Here is a 27587-nt window from a genome sequence, read left to right as displayed (position 1 = left end):
CGGAAACGGGCGCCGTCTTGTTGTTTTTTTTTTTTGTGGAATACGCTGGACATTCGGCGCACCCGGTTCTTACAGGACGCACCGCAGGCCCGGCGCGGCGCGGCGCGGCGCGGAACCCCCAAGGTAAGGCTTTCGGTCCCGTCCCTTCCCGGTTCGTCGCTCGCTGCCGGTACCGTTACTCCGGCCTAAGCGCCCCCGGATTCGCCGCGGAGCGAGGCGGAGGCCGGGCCGTCTCGCGGGGTATTGCACGCAGCGACGGCCGCGCTTCTCTTATCTGGAACAAAAAGCTTGGCTTTTGTAAAGCGAGGCCGGCGTTGTTGTCAGGCTGCTACTAGCGGGTAGTAAACTGTGCGGACCCGCTGTATTATGGCTGGCGGCCTCCGAGCCCGAATAGGCGCAGAACCGAGCGGTTAGCATTAGCAGCTAGCCGCTCGCTAGCCTGTTTTGGTCGTTTCGTCTGTTAGCAGAGCTAGCGTTAGCCTGTTAGCCTCTGACACGCCAGTGTGGTGGTTGTTTTTTTTTTTTTTTTTCGATTTTATTAAAGACCTTGGTGAAAAAGAGACGACTCTGTGCCAGTGTACGTGTTTTGTTTAGACTGTTTGGCAGTGTGGCGCACGGAGAAGTGCTCGCTAGTCTGGCCCGGAGTTGATGCTCAGCGCCGTGGGAGAAGAGGAAGCTCGGGCTGCGGGAGTCATGTCGGTCACATCGCCACACCTGGATTTCGTCCCAGTCGGCCGGAGGAGAATGCACGACTTCTCCCATTACAGTCGATGCGTTCGTGGCCGTCGGCGATTCCGACATTTAATTGATGGGATTTATGAGGCTCACGCTGCTGGTTACGTAATGACGGCGGAGTGATGAGATTCTGGCAGGGTTGTGCTGGGCTTGACCCAAATACTTGCTCAAAACGAAACTACACTAGAACAAAGTGCAGGGTCGCAGTCGCTGAAGTATCTCGCTGATGTGCCCTTGAGACGTGTTTTTACGACACACACACGTCATCCCATTGCTTTCTGCAGTCATACGGAGATATGGCATGATCGAAACGAAGATCTTGATGGGCATTTCTCATCTGTTCTCGAACAACTTTAACGCAAACCTAGAGACTGTGACCTATGTCGCAGCTCGGATCCTTGTTTCTCAGCTTGACTCTGGTCGAGGACAACGTGAGGACGGGGCCAGGTCCATTTGTGGTTGTCTGGTTTTGTCTGCCCCTCGCAGCAGGAGGTGCAGTGCCGCTGATGTTCTGTTATGCTCGTGGTCGCCATCTCTGCTGTCCTCACCAGCTGCAGTGTGTTAGTATTTGTCCATTTGTCCACTAAAGAGGGATGCACATTATTTGGTCAATATTTAAGTTAGATTATGTGTCTTTTCCAGATCATTTGTTTGGCTTTCTGGGTGACTCGTTTGGACAATTCTCTAGGGGAATCTTGGGACATTTTGATAAGACAAGTTACTTTATCCCCATAACTAGTGGTCAGAACTATGAACAAGTGTGACATGTATGTAGTACTTGTCATGCTTTATTACTGGGTACTTCAATATAAAGTTATGACAAAAGCCATACAAGCAGTTTGAAAAGTTGCCATGTGATGCACGTGACAGGAAACTAGTCACACTTGTTAAAACCAGACAAAACTATTGCACCAAATATTTCAATATTTAAACAGTGTCAACTGTGCAAACCTTCAATAAAATAATGTTTATGCAATACCAATATATGCAACTAAAATGACCAAGTGCTGATGCACTATTCAATATAACATATATGAAATTTGAATGTCTTTGTTATGATAATAATTTGCTTTGAATTTAATTGAAATTAGTAAGTATTTTACATTGCTTTTCAACACACATTAAATGATGTTCCACATTTTGGTTTTATTTTACAGAGAATCTACCGTTCCCAGTTTTTTTGGTTTAATGTGACAAATCTATTCAAATGAGCTTTGAGTCACTTTCATAAATAATACTAGGTTTGATATGCATCTGATTTATGGCCATTTAGGTATATACATATGTATATATTAGTATTTGGAAATTTCTACATCAGTCTTGTCAGCAATGCATAATCATTGTACAGGATTACCATATACAATACAGGAAAACCATAAAAACATACCTTATTTTTAAAAAAAGTAATTCTTTTAATACAGATTTTTTTTTTTGAAGCATCAAACAAAAAGTAGGAAGTAAAACGTAGCAGATGGGGTGTGTTCACTAATGCCACATTTGCTGACATTTTGCTGAGACGTGTACCGCAGAGATCATGCTTTTGATGCCGCCTGTGTACAAGGGGTATTAGGATTGTACAGATTGGAGGAAGTGTTTGACACATGTTGATAGACTGCTCTCACCCCTTATTTAATAATATAGTCTTAATATTTAAATGTTGTATGTTTCTTAGTGTTGAGGCATCCTTAAAAATCCCTTTCAGTCAGCAGTATGCTTTTATCTTCACTGTCCAAAGTGCTCTTCATGCATAACATCATGTACTTGCTATCAATATGCTGTATTGATCCGAGCTCGTCTGAGCAAAATACTGCTGAACTTTTATCCTGAGAGTTTTCGGTTGGGAATATTGTGCCTGTTACAAATACTGTGAGGTGTGTGTGTGTGAGTGTGCGCGCTTGTGTGTTTAGTCAGGGCAGCTGTCTCTTGCCAGCCAAGGAATCTGCAGGTTAAGGGTCAAACACTGAATTAAGTGACAGACGCCCCGAGACAGGCTTTGTTTCTCTGCAGCTGATGGAGGTGTGGTTTGGGATTGAGCTGTTTACAGCGTGTCTGTGTGAGTGGCAAAAATCTGTACTTTATTTGGGGGGATGCATGCTGAACACTTGGAATATAATAAATCATACTGATTGACATTCCCCAGTGTATCTGATTCCATCCCACCATCCCTTCTTTTCTCTTTATCCTTCCTCTCTATTCCTGTCACTGTCGGGAAGTGTTATTTTATTTCTCAGACACAAGATCGTTGTGTTCCTTTCAGTTTTCAGTACTGGATGGCTGATTTCTTACTGTTATTTACAGTTACAAATGCTCATACAAACGCCCTCCGTCAGTCTCTGTTTCTCAGTCTTTCCCATCTTACAGCTGTCCTCATACACTCGTATACACCTGTACAAACACACTTTCTTCTCTCATTTCCCCTGTGTGTGTGTGTGTGTGTGTGTGTGTGTGTGTGTGTGTGTGTGAGTGAGAGAGACTGAAATGCAGAGAGATTCATTACAACAGGCTTCCTGTCATACTCCCACATTTCCACATACTGCAGTCCAGCCCTGCTGCTTCTCTGTTTTCCCATTTCCATTTGTTTTATGTTTAGAACAGTCTTATGAAGAGGCACCTTTAAGTGCACACTGGTAGCCCCTGAAAGTAAAATCATGAGGAGATATTAATCACACACACATTAAAAATATATTATGTTTTATTACTGTAAAATATTAAGCAATACTCTGTGCGACTGTAATGTACAGTGTGTGGCGTAAAATCCTAAATCTTGATGCCACTGTTTAGTTTGCTGTTGGTAGGTTGACCATTGAACTTTGACCTTTGACATTGAGTACAAAAAAATGTGGGATGTTTGTTGAAATGACAGTGGAAAGGAATGAAGAGCGCACCGGTTTAGGCCTGGCAGTTGTAGGGTCAGTTTCCCATTCATGGCTTAGGCCTAGTCCTAGGCAAAGTTCCCAATCCAAGAAAGCTTTTAGTCTAAGACTCGGGTTAATCCACGAACAGGAAACTGTCCCAAGTTTGACATTGTTTGTATGACACTTTGCTCTACAGTAGTCTTACTCTTAGATAAGACTGATTTTGTAACTTCTTAGTACAGGGCCATAGAGCACATTGTTTTCAGTTATTTTACACAGCCATGTGTTGGCAAATAACTTGCGATCCACCAGTCATATTCAGAAGGTTTGAAACAAATGACTAAAACCTTGCCTTGTTTTTTTTGTTATTAATTTAATCATTTTAAATGCATTGATAATCGTTGTCCATAGAATCAAATAGTGAGACAACACCTCTGAACAGCATCTGAAATGTAAAAAAAAAAAATAATCGGGTGGTAGTAGCCAAGTGGTAACACACTCGCCTATGAACCAGAAGACCCAGGTTCAAATCCCACTTACTACGATTGTGTCCCTGAGCAAGACACTTAACCCTAAGCTCCAGGGGGGGGACTGTCCCTGTAACTACTGATTGTAAGTCGCTCTGGGTAAGGGTGTCTGATAAATGCTCTAAATGTGAATGTAATTGGCATTTCTTTACATTTTAATAATCACATTATATCCATAATAGTGGTTATTTTGAATATATGTTGCTTGTTTATGGATAATTACGTACTTTAGAAACTAGTGCAGAAGAAGGATATGATGATCTGGCTTCAATAAGGCAGGATTTGTTTTTTCTCTTCTAGTTCACAGGAAGGATAAGCTCCATTGTAATGGCTCTAAAATCCTCACCATACCTATCATTGGTGAAGAGAGAAGTCTGCAGACAGGGGAGGGTGTGTGTGTGTGTGTGTGTGTGTGTGTGTGTGTGTATGTTGGGTGACTGAGTTCATTGACTTCATTGGCAAACTGCCATCTCCTTGCCGGTGGCGTGTGTAGCTGTGCTGGATTTAGTGAGTGGGGGTGTGTAAGTGTGCACACAGACACACACTCATGTGTTTCTACTCCGGTCTGGAGGCCCACTCTGGTGTTTATAAGTAAATGCCCCGCCCACTTCTTTTCTCCAGTAATGGCAGCTGAAAGTCTATCTCTTAGTTTCGTTGCTATCTCCACCCTTGTTGGATGTTTTTTCTCTTTGTCTGTGGTATTTAGCGGGTTTTAGGTGTGTGTGTTTGTGTGTGTGTGTGTGTGTGTGTGGTTAGTGATTCGCTCTCGTGGATTTCTCTGCATGATAAAAATAATTTTTAATCCTTTTACTACCTCATTTAGTTCCGGGACCACTGACCTATAGAAAACATGTGGAAGTACCTATGGAGGATATGGAGTAATGAATGAATATATTTGTCTAACTGAATATACACTTCCATTCAATATGAAGTAGGGGTACAGGTTTGGTACAGTCTGTACTGTGTTTTTGGGGTTGGGCTTTGTTTTTGCTACATGTGTTGTGCATGAAGCGAACAATGCGTTATTTTCCTTGTGTTTTGCCTGAAGGGCCGTCTGTTCAAAAACATTTTGCATTTTTTTTTTTCATGTGAAATGTACCTTTTAAGACAAGCTGTGTGTTGGGACGGAGCTATCACTTCATTTTTTACTTCACCTTTGAACAGAACAGTAACAGTAAGTAACACGTGACTTCTATATTATTCATGTCTGAACGTTTAGTTGGGCATAGCAAGGTTGAAACACCAAAAGTTAATAAATGGCAAGTAAGATGCCACAATTTGCCTCCTCCTGTCCACACTCACCTTTCAACTTGACACACGGACCCAAGCTGTTATAGGTTACCTTTTTGGGCTGGTCGACTGTGCCTCTTTGAATTTTTGTGATTCATCTCCTCCACGTCAGCTCCAGTTACAGCAGGGTGAGGGGGGGAGGCACAACGGTAATTGGACATTAAATTATTGCTTTACAGGCTACCGTATGCTAGGTTACTTTTAAATTGAAAGTGCCAATGGGCCATAGCCCTCCTGGAGAGTTAATGACCAATGACCCAATGAGGGTGTATTGGACAATTGAGGTATTGGCAGACCATATCATATTGTTTATGATAATACCAGTAAAAACAAACTTTCCCTGGGAAAACAATAAATATAATAATATGCAAATTTCATAATTGGGTCTTATGAAAACATGAAAAAGAAAAAAATATTTTTTTTTCTGTTTTAATTGTTCTGAATCCCATGTTTTTTCATTTTAATCATGTTCATTCCTTATACCTAAAAATTGATTATGAAGCGGATTGGGGTGGGAAAGAATAAATACAGTATGACATCACAGTTAATCACTTTCATCAAAGTGCTTTGGCATTTACTTTTTGCTTTTGTAAACCATTTACCTGTAAATAATATGTGTATTTCGTGCAAATAACTATTTCACATTAATTCACATTCTTCCATTTGTAAAATAAAGGGCTTCACATTCGAAATCACTTGCATATTGATCTGAAATCGTGATTATAAAATCACTTTTTGAATAAGATGATTTATTTGCTGATCTGCACAGAGTTTGCCGAGTCTGTGTGGGCAGCACAGAGCAGGCAGTTGTCCAGATTCGACGCTGACAACCTCTTTGCCACAGCCTACCATGCTTTTACATCGTGTTGGTGCGTGTGTGTGCGTGTGTGTGTGAAAGTCCCGCCTCAACCGGAAACATGTGTAGTGGGCTGCAGACACAATTTTGTTAGTTTGTGTCCGTGTTTTCATTGTTGTGGAAATCATAGGGCCCAATGTAAAGATCTCCCATCGTTACATTGTGGATTACTTGTATGTGCAATGTTGTTAAAATTGTGATGGTTAAGGCAAACATGGATGGAAGCTGTACTGCTGAGGGATGAATTCCCCAAAAAGCAGCTGCTTCAGTGAAGGGATGTAGAATATACTCAATTTATCTTGGCTTGTTCCACATGCGATGTGTATTGGAAGAGACGTGAATCCGTAGAGGAGATTTGGATTAAGTTAGGGTGTCCCAGTGTTTTCTTTTTCTTTTGTGACCTTGAAATTGCATCCGGTCAATTGTCTGGGCTTTTTTTGAGCTCCTTCAACATATCACAACATACACACCTTTTCACATGCTACTCCAGCTAGTGCAAAATGGAAAGCCATCAAGGCCACATTAGATTGCCAAAGTTTTTGGTTCCAGTTGGTATAGTGAAAAGGCCTAAATTTAAAAATGTTATAAAGTCACATTTTTTGGCCATTATAGCTCTGCATGTAGAGTTGGGGGGACCAAATGTTTTGGTATTGTACTGGTGCACCCCTAGTGTGTAATGTATTGAATGTAAATGGCAATATAAATGTGGCTAGAGAAACCATTTTTGGTCGTTTTTCCACATACTGTCCTTCTGTCCTGGCTATCACACTCACTTTTGCATTCTTCTATCTTCTTACAGGTCACTGACTGTGTGAGGACTTCAGTACCCATAATGCACTGCTTTGGCATTTACACATCACCTTCTTCCTGTGTGTAAAGGAAGCAGCAGCATGTCATCTCACCCGCAGTCGGTGCCTCAGGGCCGCAGGACTGTGGATGCACTTCACCTGCCCAGCCCTGCACCCCTGCCTCTGCAGCTGCCCCACCCACATGCAGTAAGCCACTCCCCCTTTCTACCAGGGCACCTCTAGTGCGGCGTTAAATAATTTAGTTTGTAATAAAATTAAATCTTTATATATATAAATCTTTATCCTAATTGTTTAGTTGCCACCGACTGGTTTACAGTAATGTGGCAGAAAAAAAATTTGTGCCACAGGACAGTAACTAAATAAAAAATGTTATTATACTGCTTTCAATGTCATACCAAGCAAAAAGGAAAATTGTTAAATGTATTTTAATTCTTGAAATTCTGGTATTAGTAGCCGGCTGTGCAGGTGTTTCCTTAAATCTGCTTTTGCTTGGTCAAGGACGTGCAGCTCGGCCATGAAGGTCTGAAAGAGGACCTAAGGAACCTGATGTTGCAATATTAGTGTTGCTTATGTGGAATGACTTGATGGACTGTGCTGTGTATGGCTGTGTGTAGGACGTCGGGTTGGTGGAGTACCACTCTCACCAGCGGGATTACTCCGCACATCTGGCTCTGAGTCAGCCACAAAGACGCCGACTCTCCCTGTTGTCAGAGTTCCTGCCTGGCAGTGAAAGGTACACATGTGCACAACACAAGAGAGCAGCTTTATTTGCTTCATTTGTGAATACTCCAAAAAATTCTAGTAGTTTTCCAGATGAATCACAATGCAAACACAATATTGCCAATATTGCACTGAGCGGCAGATGGTATGAAGCTCAGTAAGTTGTGTAGGGGAAATTGATCCAGTCTGTGATTTATGTGAAGACCAAACCTCCATAGGATTAATGCAAGAAGAAGATGAGGTGTGTGTTTTATATATGTAAATGCATATGTGTGTACCCAGTGCCCTCTCCCCAAGACATTTGTAGCAGACTGCTGGTAAAACGCACAGCAGCATGTCAACTGTGGCACACCATTGTAGACAAAGCACTTTATAAGCATTGTGGTGAAAAACTGAAATCCTTGCATTTACCTGTAACTAGGTGCTGTGTGTTTATTCACAGAGGTCAAGAAACCCATGTTCGCTATGAGCACATTTACATGCCTGAAGCGAACTGCCAGTCAGAGGTGGACTACTCAGAGATGAAACGTCCACGTTTGGACATGGGGCCAGAGTCCCTCATTCGTCACCCTTCTCATCGTCCACCTCTTCCTCTGTCTGGAACGGAGGACATGTCAAAGGTCAGAATCTTTATGGCAAGATTACTGTAGGAGATATCAGAATGAAAAATTTATTTCCTGCAGCAGCTTGATGGCTGCTTGTGATATGCAGTACAAAATATTTTAGGGGAGTGATTCAGTCACTGACTCGTTCAATAAAAACAGCAGTTGTTAGTATTTATGGTTTTTATTGTATCGTTTGAAAAGTTGTAGACAACTATACATGTTTTCATATTTTTATTCCTGTTAAATAATGTATTATTAATAATACTCTTATTTAATCAAGAATGCCTCAGTAATAACCTTTTTTACCGCTTATATGTTAAGGCACAAAAATCAGTCATTACACTATGACCGTATATTGAGTAGTTCGCTCATTGGCACTAAAAATGGCCTGGAGGTCTGCTGTGGTATCTGGCACCAAGCCGTCAGAAACAGATACTTTAAATCCTTTAAATTGTGCCTCAGCGAATCGGACATGTTTTTCCAGCACATCGCACGTATTTAAGCGTTTATTAGGCGAACAGTTAAAAATCCCCTATCATGTAACTGTAAATGTAACTTTGCGAGATTATTTAACATTAATACGAGTTCCCCTAGCCTGTCTATGGTCCTGCAGTGGCTAGAAATGGTGATAGGTGTCAGGGGACCTTTAAGTCTGAAGCACCTACTGAACTGGCCAAAGTTGCAATTGTGCTTCAAGGAAGTGGGGACATCATGTTCATTGTCACTGTCTGTGGGAGGTGCTTGGCACCTTTTCGCTTGCCAGACATTAGCTAATTGTCATCACTGTCTTGACTCACATGTAGGGTTACAGTGGTATGTGAACCTAGTCCGAAATCTTGACTCTGACATTCATGCCACAGTTCCAGAAGACAATACCATTCTTATAGCTGCAGGCTACTTTCATTGCAATGCCAGAGCAGTAAATGCATTTTTCATTTCCTAGACAAATAGAATTTCAATCCTGAGTAGCTAGTGATGTAAGGCAAATAATGCATTCACATAACGCATAAGATGCATGCTCATTTGCATTTCATGAAGTGAGAGTGTGCTTTTTTTCCAAGGCTGCAAAATATTTTTGGCAGCTGTGACAATTCAGGGAGAAGGAGAAAGAGTTTCTAAAATAACACTCTTTCAGATGCTTCATTCTTTCATCTTGCAAACTTTAATGAGTCTGCGTGTGTGTGTGCGCGCGCATGTTTGAACATTAGTAATTGTGTTATTTGTGATTTATATAGTCATGTGAATAAAAAATTATTGTGTGTGTGCATGGTCTTCCAGGAGCGGGTTAGCTCTATTGGGAAGCTGGAGCCAGTCTCACCCGTCAGTCCGGTTCAGATGGACTCTGATCTGGAACTGGTTCCAACACGATTCTCCAAGGAAGAGCTGATTCAGAACATGGACCGTGTGGATCGAGAAATTACCATGGTTGAGCAGCAGATCTGCAAGCTACGCAAAAAACAGGTCTGTATGTACCTTTTTTTTTCTTCCCCCCCCCCCCCATCTTCTCAACATTGCTTTGTCTTCACTATCTCAGCAACAGTTGGAGGAGGAGGCAGCAAAGCCGCAGGATCCGGAACCTTCCATTTCCCCACCACCCAGCGAAGCCAAACACCGCAGCCTGGTACAGATAATCTATGATGAGAACAGAGTGAGTTCTAGCTCAGTCACTCCAACTCACAGGCACACCCACACTACTCGCACGCTGCTGGATATGCATGCATTATAGCAAGGGTTACGTTGCATAGCCTGGAGCTGGCCCTGGAATGGTGCGACTAGTACTGCCAGGCATTCAGGGGAGAAAAGTCTCCGTAAACTCCCTGTGTTTCTAGCAACATTAGGAACGTTCTAGCAACATAAGGAACATACTGTATTCTAAACCAAGCAGAGATCGGCTTATTGGTTGTTGTCCAGATATTCTTGTATGTTTGAAAGTGCTGCATGCTGCAGTCAGACAGAGAGAGGGGTGAGTAGCCTGTCAGGTAGGCAGAGTGGATGTAGCCACGTATTAACGCTTTAATCAGGCCGACTGGACCCGACAAGCTCGACAAGTGCAGCTTTTTAAAAGCCTGAACCCGACATTATTGTGGCGGCGGGTGCCAGCCAACATGACTGTACCAACATGCTTCACATGCACTACGAGTAATTTCTACATTTTTAACGTCATTGTTACTGGTCAACGTTTTTTCCCCCCCCACGGCTTTTGCTGCCTGTGCAACCAGGACATAATCGGCATCAGCTATCCTCCATTTCACCGCGTCACCATCCTTTTTTGCACTAATGCCTGACTGTTCATTTACCATGCAGACCCAAATAAAAAGATATCAAGTAATGCAGAAAAAGCACAATGCACCTATACAACAGATTACATGCAGTGATAAATGTACTGGCCCAGTGTCCCCTCTCCCCGCTGCCTTTCAAGATCATCACGCCCAAATGATAATTAGGTTCAAGCCCTTAAAACACCTCTTAATTTAATTTTATTTTTATTTAATTTATCTCAGTGAAACACTTTAAGCACAAACACATTAAGTTACGTATCTTTGTAAAATTGTGCTTGAAATAAGGAACTTTGTTAACCAGATTGTTAGTTAATTATTTAGTCAATATTTCTTATGGACCACGATTTAAAAAGAAGAAAAAAGTGAACCTGTGAAAGTGAAGTGATTGTCATTGTTGTACACTGCAGCACAGAACACGGTGACACAATGAAATGTGTCCTCTGTATTTAACCATCAACCTTGGTGATCAGTGGGCAGCCATGACAGGCGCCCGGGGAGCAGCGTGTGGGGACGGTGCTTTGCTCAGTGGCACCTTGGCAGATCAGGAATCGAACAGGCAACCTTCTGATTACGGGGCCGTTCCTTAACCGCTAGGCCACCACTGCTGCAGTTAGGTTCACCAGTGCAACAAGTTAGTCTAGAGCCCTGACTTGCAATGTTTTTTTTCTGTTATATTCAGAGGTTAATTTTATGACCAACATAAAAGTGCTCCATTTGTAATTTGTATTAACAAGAGAGTAGATCTTGATACAGCTATATCTATTGTATACTGTTGTTCAGTTGGTTGACTCTTCATTCTGTGTGTGTGTGTGTGTGTGTGTGTGTGTGTGTGTGTGTGTGTGTGTGTGCGTTTCCATGCAGAAAAAAGCTGAAGAGGCTCACAGAATCTTGGAGGGTTTGGGTCCCAGAGTGGAGCTGGTGAGTATCTGTTAGTCACCTGATGTAGATTGAGGCATTAAAGGTCACTTCTCTTCTTTTCCTTGCTTTCATTTCTGATATTTCATTTCTGAGTTACTGTGAGACTCTGGCAAACATGCCCTCAAGTACCTAAACTGTACTTCTGCCCTCCTCTCTCAGCCACTCTACAACCAGCCATCTGACACCAAGCAGTACCATGAGAATATTAAAATGTGAGTGTGTGTCTGTGTGTTTCAAAATTATTTTGCCGCCATGGTGCCGATAACTCTGGTGACTGATAACTCTTTAACTGTGCTCTCTTACAGAAACCAAGCCATGAGAAAGAAGCTCATTCTGTACTTCAAGAGGCGAAACCATGCCCGTAAGCAGTGGGTGAGTTCAAACACACACACGCACACTTCCTGTATGTAAGCCTGCATTGTCCGACAGAAAATATGTCTGTGTGCCAGACAGAACCACAGAAGTTTTAACCTGAACATTTTAGATGCAACAGTGATCATCAGGTACAATTATATTTCTGTCTTTTTGTGTGTGTGTGTGTGTGTGTGTGTGTGTGTGCACCTCAGGAGCAGAAATTCTGCCAGCGCTATGACCAACTGATGGAGGCTTGGGAAAAGAAGGTGGAGCGCATCGAAAACAATCCACGAAGGCGGGCGAAAGAGAGTAAAGTGCGCGAGTACTACGAGAAACAGTTCCCCGAAATCCGCAAACAGCGGGAGCTGCAGGAGCGCATGCACAGGTACTTTATTTAAAAACAGCGGGAGCTGCAGGAGCGCATGCACAGGTACTTTATTTAAAAACAGCGGGAGCTGCAGGAGCGCATGCACAGGTACTTTATTTAAAAATTATGTTGGGGCCAATCTGGTAGTTTTTTTTCCAGGTACTTTAAACTGTCTGTAGGAATCTTATCTTGTGGGGAGGTTGTATAAAATGTACATTTACAGCGTTTATCAGACACCCTTATCCAGAGCGACTTACAATCAGTAGTTACAAGGACAGTCCCCCCTGGAGCAACTTAGGGTTAAGTGTCTCTTGACACAATGGTAGTAAGTGGGATTTGAACCTGGGTCTTCTGGTTCATAGGCGAGTGTGTTACCCACTGGCTACTACCACCCTAATAAATGTACTCTGCAACTAAACACTTATGATATAGTTGTCATGCTTCATACTACATTGAGTAACAGTACTCATGTACTGTTTCTGCCACAGTTTAAGTTCAGATGCAGGTGAAATGGATCAAAATTGAGTTTCATTATAGTACTAAAAGTCCCAAGAACATATGTACAGTGAGTTTTCTGGTAAAGAGTTTTCCTTCTGGCCTCTGTGACGTGACATCACGTCATTTATGGAAGATCAATCAACAGACTCCACTGTCTCTACATGTGACAGTGACATGTTTTTTTGTACTGAAAGATATTTCATTTTCCATGCTCAGTTGAAGCATTTTGATCTGTACAACAATAGCACAAAATTTAGTACCCAGTGTTATGTGGTCTTTATTTGTGTGGTTATGTGTTTCTACAGTCGGGTAGGGCAGCGTGGTGGAGGATTACCCTCAGCCGCTCGAAGTGAGCATGAGGTTTCTGAGATCATTGATGGTATCTCTGAGCAGGAGGTGAGCTAGCATCTACATGTGTTCTGAAGTGTGTGTGTTTTTTTTTTTTTTTGCACGCTTAACACTTCATCCACTTCTCCCTACTCCATCTCTCTGTAGAACTCTGAGAAGCAGATGCGCCAGTTGGCTGTTATTCCGCCAATGCTGTTCGACGCAGAGCAGCAGCGGATTAAATTTATCAACATGAACGGCTTAATGACCGACCCCATGAAGGTTTACAGGGACCGGCAGGTGATGAACATGTGGAGTGAACAGGAGAAGGACACTTTCCGTGAGAAGTAAGTATGTGTGCCCGTGTCCAGCACAGACTTATAAATAAATCTGCTTGGATCAGATCATCTGTTTCTTGTTGTTATAAAATGAAGCTTGACATCCATCCATCTATTTATTTATGTATTATTTTTCCCCCCTAGGTTCATTCAACACCCAAAGAATTTTGGTTTAATCGCTTCCTTCCTGGAGAGAAAGGTCGGTTCTACATACTTTTGTACGCTTTTTGTCCACACAGCATAATTGATCAATTTTTAAGAACCTCTGTGTGTGATTTGCAGACCGTCGCTGAGTGTGTACTCTTCTACTACCTCACCAAGAAGAATGAGAACTACAAACACATTGTCCGTAGGAGCTACCGGCGCAGGGGCAGAAGCCAGGTGCGTGTATACTGAATGGCTTGCATGAATTGTTGATCCACGGTTGTGTGTATGTGTGTGTGTGTGTGTGTGTTGATGTTGTGTTTCTCTTTTAGAACCAACAGCAGCAAGTGAGTCGCAACACTCAGGAGGAAAAAGAAGAGAAGGAAAAAGAGAAGGACTGTGAGCGGGAGGAGGAGAAAACGGAGGGTGACGATAAGGAGGATGGGATGAAGTGTGTATTAGTGTTTAATTTATTTATAGGTCCTGAAACTATTTCCATTTTTTAATTAGGGGCTTTTACCCTTTGGGTGTCCGGTGTCCTAGACACTTTTAGCCTCGCTGGACACAAAACTGAAAATGTGTGTGTGTGTGTGTGTGTGTGTGTGTGTGTGTAGAGATGACACATCTGGTGAGGATGGTGAGGAGAAGGAACCAGCTGTGACAGTGAAGGGCCGAAGCACAGCAAACAGCCGTGGGCATCGTAAGGGCCGAATCACTCGCTCCATGGCCAATGAGACGGAGGAGAGTGCAAACACGGTGAACAGCGACCTGGGTCAGTCCTGCACACCTTTGCTGAATCTTAATGTTAAAGTTTCCACTCTTACCTCTCTCCTCAAGTTCTAATTTTTTAATAGCTAACTCCTCATTAGAATTGTGTTATCAACGTGTGTGCTAGGGAATGTAGTTGCTCCATCATCCTGAAACATTTATGCTGGTGCTGTCACATATGGTATGATCTGGCACAGCCTTAATGACATTCCTGCTATTCATTTACTTTGGCATATACCTCTTCATTATTGTGGAATACCTAAGAATAGGTAGTGAAGATTGGAAACGAATGTTGCAAACCAGTGCTGTTTTATTTGTCATCTTCAGCATTATTCTGAAAATTTTAAATGGCCTGCAATCTGCTGCTTCTGATTCGATTTGCAGCCAATCAAGAGATGAATGAGAGCTCACGCTGGACTGAGGAGGAGATGGAGATGGCCAAGAAAGGTCCGAACCTTTTGTCTGTGTTCTGCTTGCATGTGTGTGTTTTCTATGTACTACATATATCTCTAAACATGGTCATGTGCTTCAGGTCTGCTTCAGTTTGGCCGGAATTGGTCATCCATTGCTAAGATGGTGGGATCCAAAACAGTGTCCCAGTGCAAGAACTTCTACTTCAACTACAAAAAACGACAGAAACTGGATGAGATCCTGCAGCAGCACAAGCTAAAATCGGTGTGTTTTAATTTGTCAGGTTGTATGGGTGGTGGTGTCTGAGCTGTTGGTTACATTTCTTGACCCAAAAATCACATCAGATTGATCAGATGCTTTGTGTATGTGTGTGCCTGTGCGTGCATGTAGGAGCGTGAGCGGAAGGCCAGACGCAAGGGCAAAGTACAGAGTGAAGAGGCAGCAGCACCATCTGCAGCCGAGGAAGAGGAGATGGAGGGTTCAGGGGTCAGTGGCAATGAGGAGGAGACCAATGAAGATGGAGAGGGTAACCTTCACAGACACACACACACGCAAACCAGAAACTTTTCAAGCTTCCTTTTTGTTGGTTAGTTGTTTCCCCAAAAAGTAACTTGATTGGCCACCAAACCTAATGTGGAGTTTTTATTAAAGAATTTTGACTGTTGAGCTAGTGAATCTGAGATTTCTGAGTACATCAAATCTTATAAAACGCTTCAAAAACTATCCTCCATTGATTTAATTTCTCTCTTTCCAACTCCGTTTCTCTAGGAGGGGCCAATAACAGCTCTGATACTGACAGTCTGCCATCTCCTCGTCCATCAGAGGATATTAAGTCCAAAGACGACATCTTGTGCCGCTCTAAACCCCACACCACAGCAGCTAAAGATGCTGGTCCATTGGACCCATGCACAGGGGAGATGGAGAAGTCAGCCGTTGCCCCTGGTGATTGCCATGTGACCTGCATTAAGCAGGAAGTTAAAACCGAGGCAGGGGAGGGTACGAAGGAGTCACACGAGGGTGGAGACAAGAAACCTCTGTCTCTGGAATCTGACGCTGATGTCAAAGGTCACAACAAAGGAAAGAGGGAGCCTAAGACAGGTTCCCATGGTGACAGTGATTCCAGTGCCACCTGCAGTGCTGATGAAGTGGAGGAGACTGAGAGCATGGAAAAGAGCAGGTGAGAGCAAGAGAGGTTTAATGCTGGGAAAGTGTAAAGATGTGTAGGTGTAGGTCAGAATTATGAAAATTACATTTTTACATATTATTGGTCTCTCTGTTACTGTCTCAATCACTCTCTCTTAGGCCAAGTCTGCTGAATTTTGGTCGCGATGGAGTGATCTCTCCTCTACAGAAGCCACTGGATTTAAAACAACTGAAGCAAAGAGCTGCACCCATCCCACCAATAGTGAGTTTTCTTCTGCTAGTCTAATAAACTTGAAAGCATAGTACATAGTAAAACAGATGTCAATATAGAAAATAACATCAAGTGGCTGGTCATTAATTTCTCTCTCTCCATCAGATGCCTGATTTATCCGTAGCTATGGGCCGGCCAGGTGTGGTTCCACCCCATGCGCTGGCTCTTTATCAGCAGGAGATCACCATGGCACACGAGTCATCCCAGATGGCTAAACAGCACCATACTGCCCAGCCAATGAAGCCACCTCATCACCTTCATAGTGGAGAACATAGTGCCAGTCCACGCCCACGAGGCTGCAGCCCCATGTCCACTGACCGTGATAAGGAGGGTAGGCTGTCTTTCATCTCATCTGTCCATACTTAGTCCTCTTTGTTGTGTGTTTCTTAGTGGTAATTGCAGACTCTCTTTATTGATAGATTTTCTGTGCATGTATGTTTGTAGATAAGTCACGTGTACACTCGCCTCTTGGTGACGGGAAGCGAACGGAGATGTGTGAGGAAAGTCTGAGGTCCTTGGGAGGTCGTCCAACAATGTCTCCATATCAGCTGTCCCCCCGAGATGCGTCATTGCTGCACTACAGCCCTGGTGAGGAACTGCCCTCTTGGTTCATCTGTTTATCCATTCATTGACTTTCTGCCCATATCACTCTTTTTGTTCATCTTTGCTTGTCCTTTTGTTCCCCCTCTCTGTTTCAGCCATTGGTGCTCTGCAGGATGGGAGGATGGTTGCTGTGCGGCCACTTCACATGCCAGAACCACCGCCCCTCATCTCCTCTACCAAACCTGGGGGCTCCATCACTCAGGTACTTACGATCACTCATACAGTATAGACATCCGCATACTCAAACATTCAGTAGTAACAAAGCTCTTAATCTTGTGTTGCTCAGGGTACCCCAGTACAGCTACTCAGCCCAGCACATGGATCTGAACATGGCAAGGTCCCACCTGCCTCCCTGGGCCTGTCCTGGATTGAGCCTAGAAAAATAGGGGGAGCATTTCCTGTGGTTAAACAGGAGCAGTTGTCTCCGTGTGGGCCCTCGTCGTCTCAGGCAGAGAACCTGTCCACCCAGGCCAGTGCCCATGACGGCACAGGCACTAGAGGTATGTGTTGCTCTTACCGGTCACAGTTTTTAGGTTAATGTTAATCAGAATTGTTGCCTAAGTATTGGTAATGCTTCACTCCAGCCTCAGCGGTACAGGGTGGCAGCATCACCAAGGGCCTTCCAGGTACCAGAGTTCCTCAAGATGCATCAGTCTCATATCGTGGTGGCTCCATAACACAGGTTAGCTTTTGTGTGTTTGTAAGTGGTGCTTTGTGTATGAGTAAGATCATCAAATGGTGTTTAACTGAATGACACACTGTTCTGGGTTAAAGGAGTATTAGAAAGAATCCTGATGCTGATATCTCTCACAATTGCTTTTTCTGTGTGAACTAAATACTCACACTGACACACTCGGCCTGTCTTTTCTTAGGGAACTCCAGCTGATGTCTTGTATAAAGGCACCATCACACGTTTTATTACTGAAGAGAGCCCCACACGGGCTGACACACCCTCTAAAGCTCATGTCCTGTACGAAGGCATCAGTGGACATATCATCTCCTATGAACGTGCGTACATGTGTTTTGCACACACACATACACGCAAAATGTTGATTGATTGTTTACATACTAATTAGTTTACACAGATTTCTTAATTTTTTTCAAATGTTTGCTTTTGGCCTGCAGGCTCAAAAGATGATGGAAGGGGAGATGCCTTGGGGCTGAAACGACCCTACGATGTCATGGAGGGTGGGATCTTGCGTGGTCTGCCCTCCCGAGAAGCACTGTCTGCCAACTGTGAGGGTGAGTAAGTGAAAGTCAGGCCGGTCAGACATTTTGTTTGGGACATCAATGCATCCTGATTCTTCCCTTCATGTTACCTTATCGTTATCAGTAGCGAGTTTACTGTCATAAAGTTCTAGAAATTCCATCTTGAGTTACATGTTTGTAGCATAGACAACTGTCTAAGAATAGTTTGAACATATGACACATGGCTTTACATTGAAATTGTGTCATAATACAGATACACTCCTAATCTTTACACTTCTCTCTCTTCCTTTACACAGGACTTGTTGGCCGAGTGCTGCCGCCAGACAGGAGACTGGAGACACACCACATCCGTGGATCCATATCTCAGGGTGAGGATTCACCTGTTCATGAAAGTCCTGGAAAAGTCCTGAAAAAATTGGCAGTCGTGTCACATTCTGTACAGGTTATTAAAGGTTAATGTGATGTGAAGATATCATGAAGTTTTGGTTTAGATTCTTACTTAAAGACATAAATCAGACAACTGTACTATACAAGTGTACTTCAAATGAATATAATATGTAATATGAAGAGCTTTGCAGAATATACACATCTTAAAAGCTGAAGTCAGGAGTCTACATGAGTCTGGGACGGTTTGTTGTGGTATTTGCATGCTCTAAAACGGGACTACTTCAAGATTACTGGTGTTCAGGCTCATCTCGATGACTTCCTAAATTTAATCAGTTATATCTCTTTTGAGTAAAACTTATTTTGGATCAATAACATTATTGTTTTTTACCTAGTCCAAATGACATTCAATGTTCATCACATTACAACTTACCACAGACATCCATTAACAGAATCATGAACAATTTCATCTCTCCCTCCGTCTCCCAGGGACCCCTCGCCATCCCGACCAACGCCATGGTGACACTCAGGATGAGTTCATCCATCGCGAGCCAAAGCAAATAAAAAGAGAGTCTCCTCCCCCGCGGAGCTCCTCCCAGCCACACGATGTGCATAAGGGTCGAGGCTACGAAGGAGTGGTTCCCACTGTCAAGGAAGCAGGACGCTCAATCCACCTCATTCCCCGAGAGGAACTGCGGCCAGGACCACCCAAAGAAGGCTCCATCACACAGGTGGTTCTGTTTCCGACAATGTCCAGCCACAGCCATGGCCAATTATGACAAGCGTTATTCACTGAACCTGTCATAATGTTGCAGCTTATCAGTTTAATTATTATAATGGAGTGTTTCTGTCTTTTTTTTCCCTTCCACATTTTCTCAGGGCACTCCTCTTAAGCCAGAGTTTCTGGGCTCTGCAAAGCGTCACGATGTCCGCTCCATCATCGCCAGCCCCCCTCGTCCATTCCAACCACTGCCACCCCACCTGGAGCTCCGCACTGAGCAGAGTGGATCGGATCGGGGCCGGTATGAGGAATCAGGGCCGCCTAAGAGCCGTCCCAGTGCAGTTGTCAGCACGCCTACCACCCTGTCACGTGCGTCCCCTGTGGAGCAGAGCTCCAGAATTCACCACAGTCCACCGATCAGGACTGCCTACCCTGGCCCCACTCACCGCAGCTCACCCCATCCACCACGAACAGAGCAGTCACAGCGGCAGCATGAAGGTATGCAAAGTCACACGAATACACCAAGCTATGTAATTAAAACCTCACTGACATTGTCTGTATATTTGCTTCTCTTTGTGGTCTCTTGATTATTTGTACTTTTTTTTTTTTTTTTTTTTTTTTTACACTGCAGTCTCCAGTAAGAACCAGCAGCAGGAACGCAAGTCCACACCCACGCCACGAGAAATACCCTCCACCAAATCTCCACTTGCGGGCATGGCAGAACACCAGGCCTCATACGAGCGATTGCTGCAGGGGCTTGGTACAGAAATGTATCGTGGCCAGATTCCTTTGGCTTTTGACCCTTCTAGAGGTCTTCCCATTGACCCAGGTACCTATGCCAAGGAATGTAATTTTTAAATAAATATTCACACCTTTCATTGAAAAACATTACTGACCAATTGATGCTCTTGTACCCAGCCTACTACCTATCCCGTCACCTGACCCCACCACCCGGCTACTCCCACCCATATCCACCCTTCCTGATCCGGGGTTACCCAGAGACCGCCGCCTTAGAAAATAGGCACACGCTCTTCACTGACTACATCACCTCACAGCAGATGCACCAGTGGCCTACCACTCCCATGGCAACCCCTCGACCAGACCTCCTAAGGGGTATTTCACCTCGGGAACAGCCTCTTACCATGGCCTACTCGCCTACAGCACGTGGTGAGAGAAACACACACACCAGCCCTTAACAAATTTCAGAATTTCTGAATAACAAACACCTTACTAATATGTCCTGGCTTCCCCCTGTCTTAAGGCCCCACTCCAATGGACTGCATTACCTATATTCCTCCAACTTCCAGCACCTTTTCCAACCGTCCATACACTGCCTCCCCAATTTCACCAGGTAAGCCAATAGGCCGCAAAATAGTAAATGCTTTCACTGTCATCATGGTTTCTATTCTCCATTGTCCATAGAAGTTTGGAAGTGTGCCCTGAAATAAGTTATTTTCACATAGTTTTGTATAAAGTGTAATCAATTGTACTGAAGTCATAACAATTTTGACTCACTGCATGATTCTTAGTGTTGATGAATGTAATGGCCTTTTTTGTATTTCTTTTCAGTCGGACCATCACATATGAGCAAGCTCCCAGGATCAAGCACTTCAGAGAGGGATAGGGAAAGGGAGCGGGAGCGGGAAAGAGAGAAAGAACGGGACCGAGAGAGGGACCGAGACAGAGAGAGAGATCGGGAAAGGGAAAAACCTGGTTCCCTGGGACACGGATCTGTGGAACACGCTCCCATCTGGAGACCAGGTATGGACAAACACACATTTACACACTCCTATGTGTACGGCGTCGAATTAGGGCTTTTTAGGACTCTTAACATTTCTGTTTAATCTGTGTCATCAGCCTTTTTTTTTGTGAATGATTAGGATGATATATATTTTATTGCTATGTAGTCATATATTTTTTATGTTTTTATTTTGGTTATATACTGTACTTTGTAAAAGTTTTAGGTCTTCCCAACAGTGTCTGAAATGTTCTGGAAGGAGTAAAAGTGTAAAACACACAATTAATAATTATTCCCAACAATGTATTGCTGATCAGAGAATTGGACAACATATGTTTTCAAATTCGACATTGAATGGTTTGGGTTCATTAATTTTTGGGGAAAAAATGTGTGAATGTGTAAAATTGTGTTTGTCCATAAACTACAGGTCACGATCCAAGTTCCAGTATCAGCACCCGTCCACCCTCTCACACCTATCCCTCTCAGCACTCCCCAGCCTCACCTCGACCACAGGAAAGCATCCAGCAAAGACCCAGTGTCCTCCACAACACTGGTGTCAAGAGCCTGCCGGTCAGCGAAGCCACATCTGTCCTGAGGTCAGTCACTCTTCTGTTTTCCTAGTTAATTGTTTTTGAAAATGGATGTTATCCATTTTATATTTGTGACATTGAGTGTCCATATTTTTGGAAATTGTCATGTGAACTGTCATAATGTGTGTGTGCGCTTATCTTGGTCTTCAGGTCTAATCCGCCAGGCTCCTCTCGGTACTCGGGCAACAGCAGGCAGCTTCAGAGGGAGGTGTACCCAGTGGGTGTGGACACAAGTGGCGGTAAAGATCTGAGCCGTGAGGAGGGGAGATCTCATGAGCGGGGAATAGGCTTGCCGAAACTCACACAGGACCCCCCCTCAGTTACTGGGAAGTCTGATTCCAAGCTGTCCAGCCCTGTCCCCGGGGGCGCATACCCCTACTCACAGGCTGCCCTTGTGGCACAGCAGCTGAGCCGAGGGCTCCCCTTACTCACCACAGATCCAGGCAGCCGGGGGGACAGTAAGGACAAGATTAAAAGCCTACCCCTTCAGGAGGACGAGCTACGGGCTCTTGGTAAGATCACAGTGACATATCCATCAGTCTTTCACCACAACAAGTTTGGTTTTATTGTATTTTTTTTATTTTTTTTTTTTTATTGCTTTTCCCATCATGCCTTGTGTGTAATGGGTGTCATATTATCTTCCCCAACCATAGTCCAGCAAAAGCCTGGTTCTCTGGAGCAATCGGGTCTCTACCACCCTCTCTCAGATGAGCGCCTGTCCCCTGCCCTGCCCACATCCCCACACCTTAAAGGCAGCCAGAGGGTGGTCACACTGGCCCAGCATATCAGTGTGAGTACTTTCAAGTACTTTCTAAAGTGTGTTTGTGTATGTATACAGTAGATTATGTGTTGTGTGTAGAGTAAAATTGAATTTAATCCATTTTGGAATATGGCTGTTGCATAACAAAATGTGGAAAAAGTGATGTGCTGTGAATACTTGTGTTTTAGTTGTGTGTTAGGAATGTTTTTGGTTTGTGTGGGTTTCTGTATTTAATGACTGCAGATTTAATAATGCTTTGTGTGTGTGTGTCTGACAGGAGGTGATAGTGAAGGATTATACACGCAGTCAGCAGGGACAGATCTGTCCCCAGCCTGTTCTTTTTGGGTCCCACAGCTCTCCTGGGCTGGATGTTTCTCGTCCCTCCAGTGCTCCACAGGCCCAGCTTGGTCCCTCTGATGCCCCACCGGGGTCCCGCTACACACCAGAGGGATCTTCCGCAGAGCGACTCCGGGACAGGTACGTCCTGCCAGATGTACAGACTAAGATGTTTGGTCATCAAATGTGCTGCCACTCTGAAACCTGTAGTCATTTTCTCAAGGGATTTTACTACTGGTTCCTGTTAGTTCAGTCTGATGACTGGTCCATTATGTGACAACTTCTGGCTCAACTTTTTTTGTGTGTGTGTATGTAGATCCCCTCAGAGTAAGATGTCCCCAGTGTCAACAGATGGCATTGAGCCTGTATCTCCAGTCGGAGCTGCATCTGAAGCTGATACACAGCAGGCATCCTACCCCAGCGAGCAAGAACAAGGGTAAAATACAATACACTTTTTCACACACTGCATAAACTAATATTTATTGACCAAAGGACCAATTTTGGTGTCACTATATATAAGAAATATAGTATTTACTCGTCTTCTGAGTCCCTCCAGGATTTTGCAAGGTTGTGATTTTAATGCAAATTCATCCAGCCCTCATGAGTTCTTTGCAACCTTGCAAATTTGTCCAATAACTGTATTCCTTTCGACAAATACATTCACACTTGTGTTTGGGCAGCAGCATGTAAAATTGCTACAATCCTGATTTGTTAAAATCCTGAATACAGAATGCTAATGTAGACCATATTAACTTCATTGTTAGTAATTTGATTAGTTGCGTCATATGTATGACTAGTTTGTGAAATATCTTGGCCAGTACCTGACATTGGCAGATGGACCAATCTGTCTCTAATTTACCAACAACATTTACTGCTACCTTCCTCACTTGAACAAGTTCACTTTTCCCTGCTGTTTCCCCTCAACAATGGCTGAAAACGTTGCCACTTGCATTCCATTTGTTCTTAGAAAAGTTATCATGAACTCAATCGTATAGGCTGCATCAATCCCCAGAAATGGATATAAAATCATGGAGGAATTTAAAAATGCAGAGGGAGAACTAGCAAGCAATCACCTCCCACCCATAACTTTTTGTTGGTGTGTAATTACTCCTGATACCCAGAAGATGAATTTTAATTATGTTTTTATTACCTTTAAAGAGGGAGGAGCATGTGGACATGACTTGCAGCCCTCACACCCCCTTCCTTCATTATTTTGGACGTAAAGGTCCTCCTGTCAGTGTTATTCATTCACTCCCAACACGTCCTCCCTGTGTATCTCTCTCAGTATGAGCTCTCGTTCTCCGGCTGGTGGTTCTCAGCATCCTACGTTCTTCAGCAAACTGACTGAGAGCAACTCCACCATGGTGAAGGTGAAAAAGCAGGAGATGATAAAGAAGATGACCGTTCTGGGCAGTGAGACAGAATTCAGTGAGTTTCAGATGATGCGGTGGTCTGCTGTCTCGCTCCCGTGCCTGACCTCTGTCTGACCTCTTTTTGCATCTCCCTCTGCCTCGCAGACTCCGGGCAGCCTGGAACGGAGATCTTTAATATGCCTGCAGGTGTCGGTAAGCTATGTGACTCCTCTCATGGGTGAAGGTTGCGCCATTGCCACCACCTAAAATAGAATTATAATAGACGTCTTTGTCTCAGGTGTGGTGAATGTCCGTCCCCACGTGGTGGGGGAGGGTGGGGGCAGCACAACTGGTCTGGAGGCAATAATCCGCAAAGCTCTGATGGGAAAATATGATGAGCAGTCAGATGAGCGTTCTGCTGCTGCCTTAGCAACTGAGGGTCGCGGTGATGACCCATATTCGCTGCAAGGTTAGCTTTAAAATATCACGCAGACACACTCGCTCAGGATGTTAGTCGGTCGTTATTCATATTTTCCTCTTTTTTCGGCTCTGTATGTGCACACGCAGCAGCAGCTGGGAAGATGAAGGCCATCATGCGCTCGAATGGCCGCAAGGTGAAGTCTCCTGGTCCAGGGTCTTCAGCTGGGGAGAGACCGTCCTCCGTGTCGTCCGTCCATTCTGAGGGAGATTGCAGCCGCCGAACCCCCATCAGCAACCGCACATGGGAGGACAGACCGTCCTCAACTGGTACTACACACAACCTGCGCTTTTTACTATATGGCACTATAATACTGCCCCAGATCTTTCTTATTAAATATTATTAATTGTTGCTAGATATAATACTTATGTGTTTCATATTCCCACTCTCTGTTTTTGCCACAGGCTCCACCCCATTTCCCTACAACCCCCTGACCATGACTATGCGACTTCCAGGCAGCATGCCCACGCCCTCCCCCACACAGACCAGTCAGAGTGCAGGAGGGGTGGGGCAAGGTCGCAGCTGGGAGGACGAGCCTAAACCTTTACTGTGTTCTCAGTATGAGACTCTGTCAGATAGCGAGTGAAGACACACCCTCGCTCGCTCGCTCTCTCTCGCCCTTACCGACACACACATACGCATGACCTCCGCTGCTGCTGTCCACACTCACTAACCGAACACTGCATATGCAGAAACAGACTTCCGCATACACATTCAATGAAACCCTCAGCTCTGACGATACCTCACACTTTTCGCTGTGTGTGTGTGTGTGTGTGTGTGTGTGTGCATGCCCCCCCATTCCTGTACTTTTATCAGACCCACTTTTTGCCCTTCTGACTCCTGTTTGCCTTATGAACATAGTGAGGTTGGATCCAACACTGTCCTTGTAATTGTTTGTGTGTCCTGTGCCAAATGCACATATACTTTTTTTAAATACTTAATTTTATTCTATGTACAAACAAAAGAGTTTAAAGGAGCAGAATTAACATCAATCAAGTATATAACTCAGTCAGTTCGTCACTTCTCACACACAATGATACTGCTGGAAACCTTCACCTCTGTGGCTTACTTGAGCTGATCCCATTCCTCATCATGCTGATGTGATCCCTCTGATGACTGTATGTGTGACTGACTGGGACTGTGTGTCTTTTTTTGTGTGTATGTGTCTGTCTGTTCTGTACCACTACTAGAATGCATCCAGAAATGGACTCTTAAGACATTTTTACTTATTTTTAAAATCTAAACCAATATAAAGTATATACATGCATTTAAAGTTCTGTCCTGTGTTGAAAATGTGCTGAGACATTAGTACTGATGATTTTATCATTTAAATGTGTCACATTGTAACTGTTGTTGCTTTGTGATAATCTGTTCAATGCTGGCGCTCATCAGTGGGTTACAGGGTACACGTGCAGTCCATATTTGACCACACTTCCATATTATTTCCCCATTATACATGTGCCTAGTTGTTTTCAGACTGAGAGTGTGGACTGTATTCACCGTCTTTGGATCTTTATATATATTTTTTACATTAACACACATGAACTGTTCTGACTGTTTTTTGGATGTGAAGCACTTAGTGCAGCTCTGAACAGGATTTTATTTTGGACTAAACTCATTTTCAGACCTGTAGGCGTTTTTTTTTTTTTTTTTTTTTTTTTTTGTCTTTGGTGGGGTGGGCTTTGTGTCTCTGATGGGATCACGCCCTCAATTTGACATTTGACTTTATGCTAAATGGACCCGAGGACAGCTTATGTGTCCTTATGAAGTGCATGAGCTGCAGGCTTCCTGCATTATGTGCCAGTCATTTCTCACACACTGGACTCAGCCCATCTTCACACACTTGCTTGGTTTTTGTCTATTTTTAAGGCATTTAATGTGTTCAGACTCATTAATCTCTAAGCAAATGTGCAGTCCAATCCCCATCTCTACCGTTCCTCCATCTCTTTCCTCCAGTCTGAAGGGCAGCCACGACCTGCTTCCTCATACAGCTGCATTGTGCGTGTTTGGATATCTTCGTTTTTTTTGTTTTTTGTCAGCCCGCTGTCTGATGGGCAGCAATGTACATAGACCTGAAGAGTTGTACATATTTATGTGGCTTGCTGCAAGTTTGGAAATCACAAGAAAACTGTTGACACTGTTCAGACATGGCCACCAGCAAGCTTTGTGTAAAGCAGTGTTTAAAAAAAAAAAAAAGGTAATAAAACAAAATAAAAAAAGAACACTGCCTTAATGTTTAAATAAAAAGCTTATTGTCATTAAACAGTTTGTGGTGTGATTACGCTTGATTCGATTGTTTTGGGATCAGTCATGTAACTAATGTGTCTGTCCTTGTTAAAGATCTTTCCTCAACTGAGAAACTCTATAATATTCTAGTTTGTTTCCAACCAGGGGGGCGTTGGGCGATGACCTTGTTCTGGATTTAGGATTTTATTATGATTTTGTCATCGTCTTCTTGCAATGCATTTGTAAAATAGAATAAGTATTTGTCGATGAAAAGACGTATGGGAACTAATGCAGGGTGCAATGCTGCATCTAAGTATGTAATATAGACATCTGAGTCAACAACAGCAGTAATTTGTCCCCTCCGTATGGAACCAAAAACCGCATCACCTCTTGAAGGCAGCGGTGACTGAACAATTCCTCATTCTGGAGAGCAGTTTTTGGGGCAGTGGTGGCCTAGCGGTTAAGGAAGAGGCCCCGTAATCAGAAGGTTGCCGGTTCGAATCCCGATTCGCCAAGGTGCCACTGAGCAAAGCACCGTCCCCACACACTGCTCCCCGGGCGCCTGTCATGGCTGCCCACTGCTCACTCAGGGTGATGGGTTAAATGCAGAGGACAAATTTCACTGTGTGCATTGTGTGCTGTGCATCACATGTGACAATCACTTCACTTTAAAAAAAAAAAAAAAAAGACTTTGGGGTTCTGCACAGAGAAACTGAGAGTAAGGTCGCCTCGGATCACCCAGGGCCTCCTTATGTGTCTTTACTGTTTATTGTTCCCGAACCTTTTATGATGAGTACCACCTCCGCCATCTAATGACGTGGGAGGCAATGTCATTCCTAAATCTGGTTCCTGTGGTTTATTATTAACTGTCATCAACTTTCAATGCTGCAGTGAGACGCTCAGCCTCCTTTAATTGCCTCGGATTACTAGCTGTCTAAACGTTCGCCACGTCATGGCCATCTTACAAGCCTATAC

General features: G+C 43.8%; 1 protein-coding gene across 2 annotated transcripts; it reads left to right on the top strand.

Moving 5' to 3' along the window:
* On the top strand, positions 1–26667 carry ncor2 (nuclear receptor corepressor 2). Of its 2 annotated transcripts, none has more exons than XM_028996104.1 (45): positions 1–123; positions 7063–7258; positions 7687–7805; positions 8235–8412; positions 9676–9858; positions 9932–10045; positions 11538–11594; positions 11754–11806; positions 11900–11966; positions 12161–12333; positions 13119–13209; positions 13309–13487; positions 13623–13677; positions 13761–13859; positions 13955–14073; positions 14237–14394; positions 14775–14837; positions 14923–15065; positions 15192–15327; positions 15570–15978; positions 16104–16206; positions 16321–16546; positions 16660–16803; positions 16914–17020; positions 17105–17318; positions 17403–17500; positions 17691–17826; positions 17944–18060; positions 18324–18395; positions 18901–19142; positions 19291–19630; positions 19764–19961; positions 20051–20299; positions 20394–20483; positions 20702–20893; positions 21298–21466; positions 21611–21972; positions 22114–22250; positions 22498–22697; positions 22873–22992; positions 23842–23984; positions 24074–24121; positions 24207–24377; positions 24479–24655; positions 24791–26667. In XM_028996104.1, the coding sequence occupies exons 2-45, from the start codon at positions 7154–7156 to the stop codon at positions 24970–24972; spliced, it is 6738 nt and encodes a 2245-aa protein (XP_028851937.1). In that variant the 5' UTR covers positions 1–123; positions 7063–7153; the 3' UTR covers positions 24973–26667. The 2 variants fall into 2 exon arrangements, with proteins under 2 accessions (XP_028851937.1, XP_028851936.1); XM_028996103.1 differs by having other exon boundaries at positions 24476–24655.
* Positions 26668–27587: the final 920 nt, after the last annotated feature.

Source organism: Denticeps clupeoides, chromosome 11, assembly GCF_900700375.1.
Source record: "Denticeps clupeoides chromosome 11, fDenClu1.1, whole genome shotgun sequence".
NCBI classification, from domain to species: Eukaryota; Metazoa; Chordata; class Actinopteri; order Clupeiformes; family Denticipitidae; genus Denticeps; species Denticeps clupeoides.
The sequence above is the reverse complement of the archived record's forward strand: the minus strand, read 5'-3'. Positions and strand labels throughout refer to the sequence as shown.

Excerpts from the sequence above, each read along its gene's own strand:
- ncor2 (XM_028996103.1), top strand. The coding sequence starts at position 7,154 with ATGTCATCTCACCCGCAGTCGGTGCCTCAGGGCCGCAGGACTGTGGAT. Across the intron at positions 17,319-17,402 it reads TGACGGCACAGGCACTAGAG|CCTCAGCGGTACAGGGTGGC; the intron begins GTATGTGTTGCT and ends GCTTCACTCCAG. Across the intron at positions 17,501-17,690 it reads GTGGTGGCTCCATAACACAG|GGAACTCCAGCTGATGTCTT; the intron begins GTTAGCTTTTGT and ends GTCTTTTCTTAG.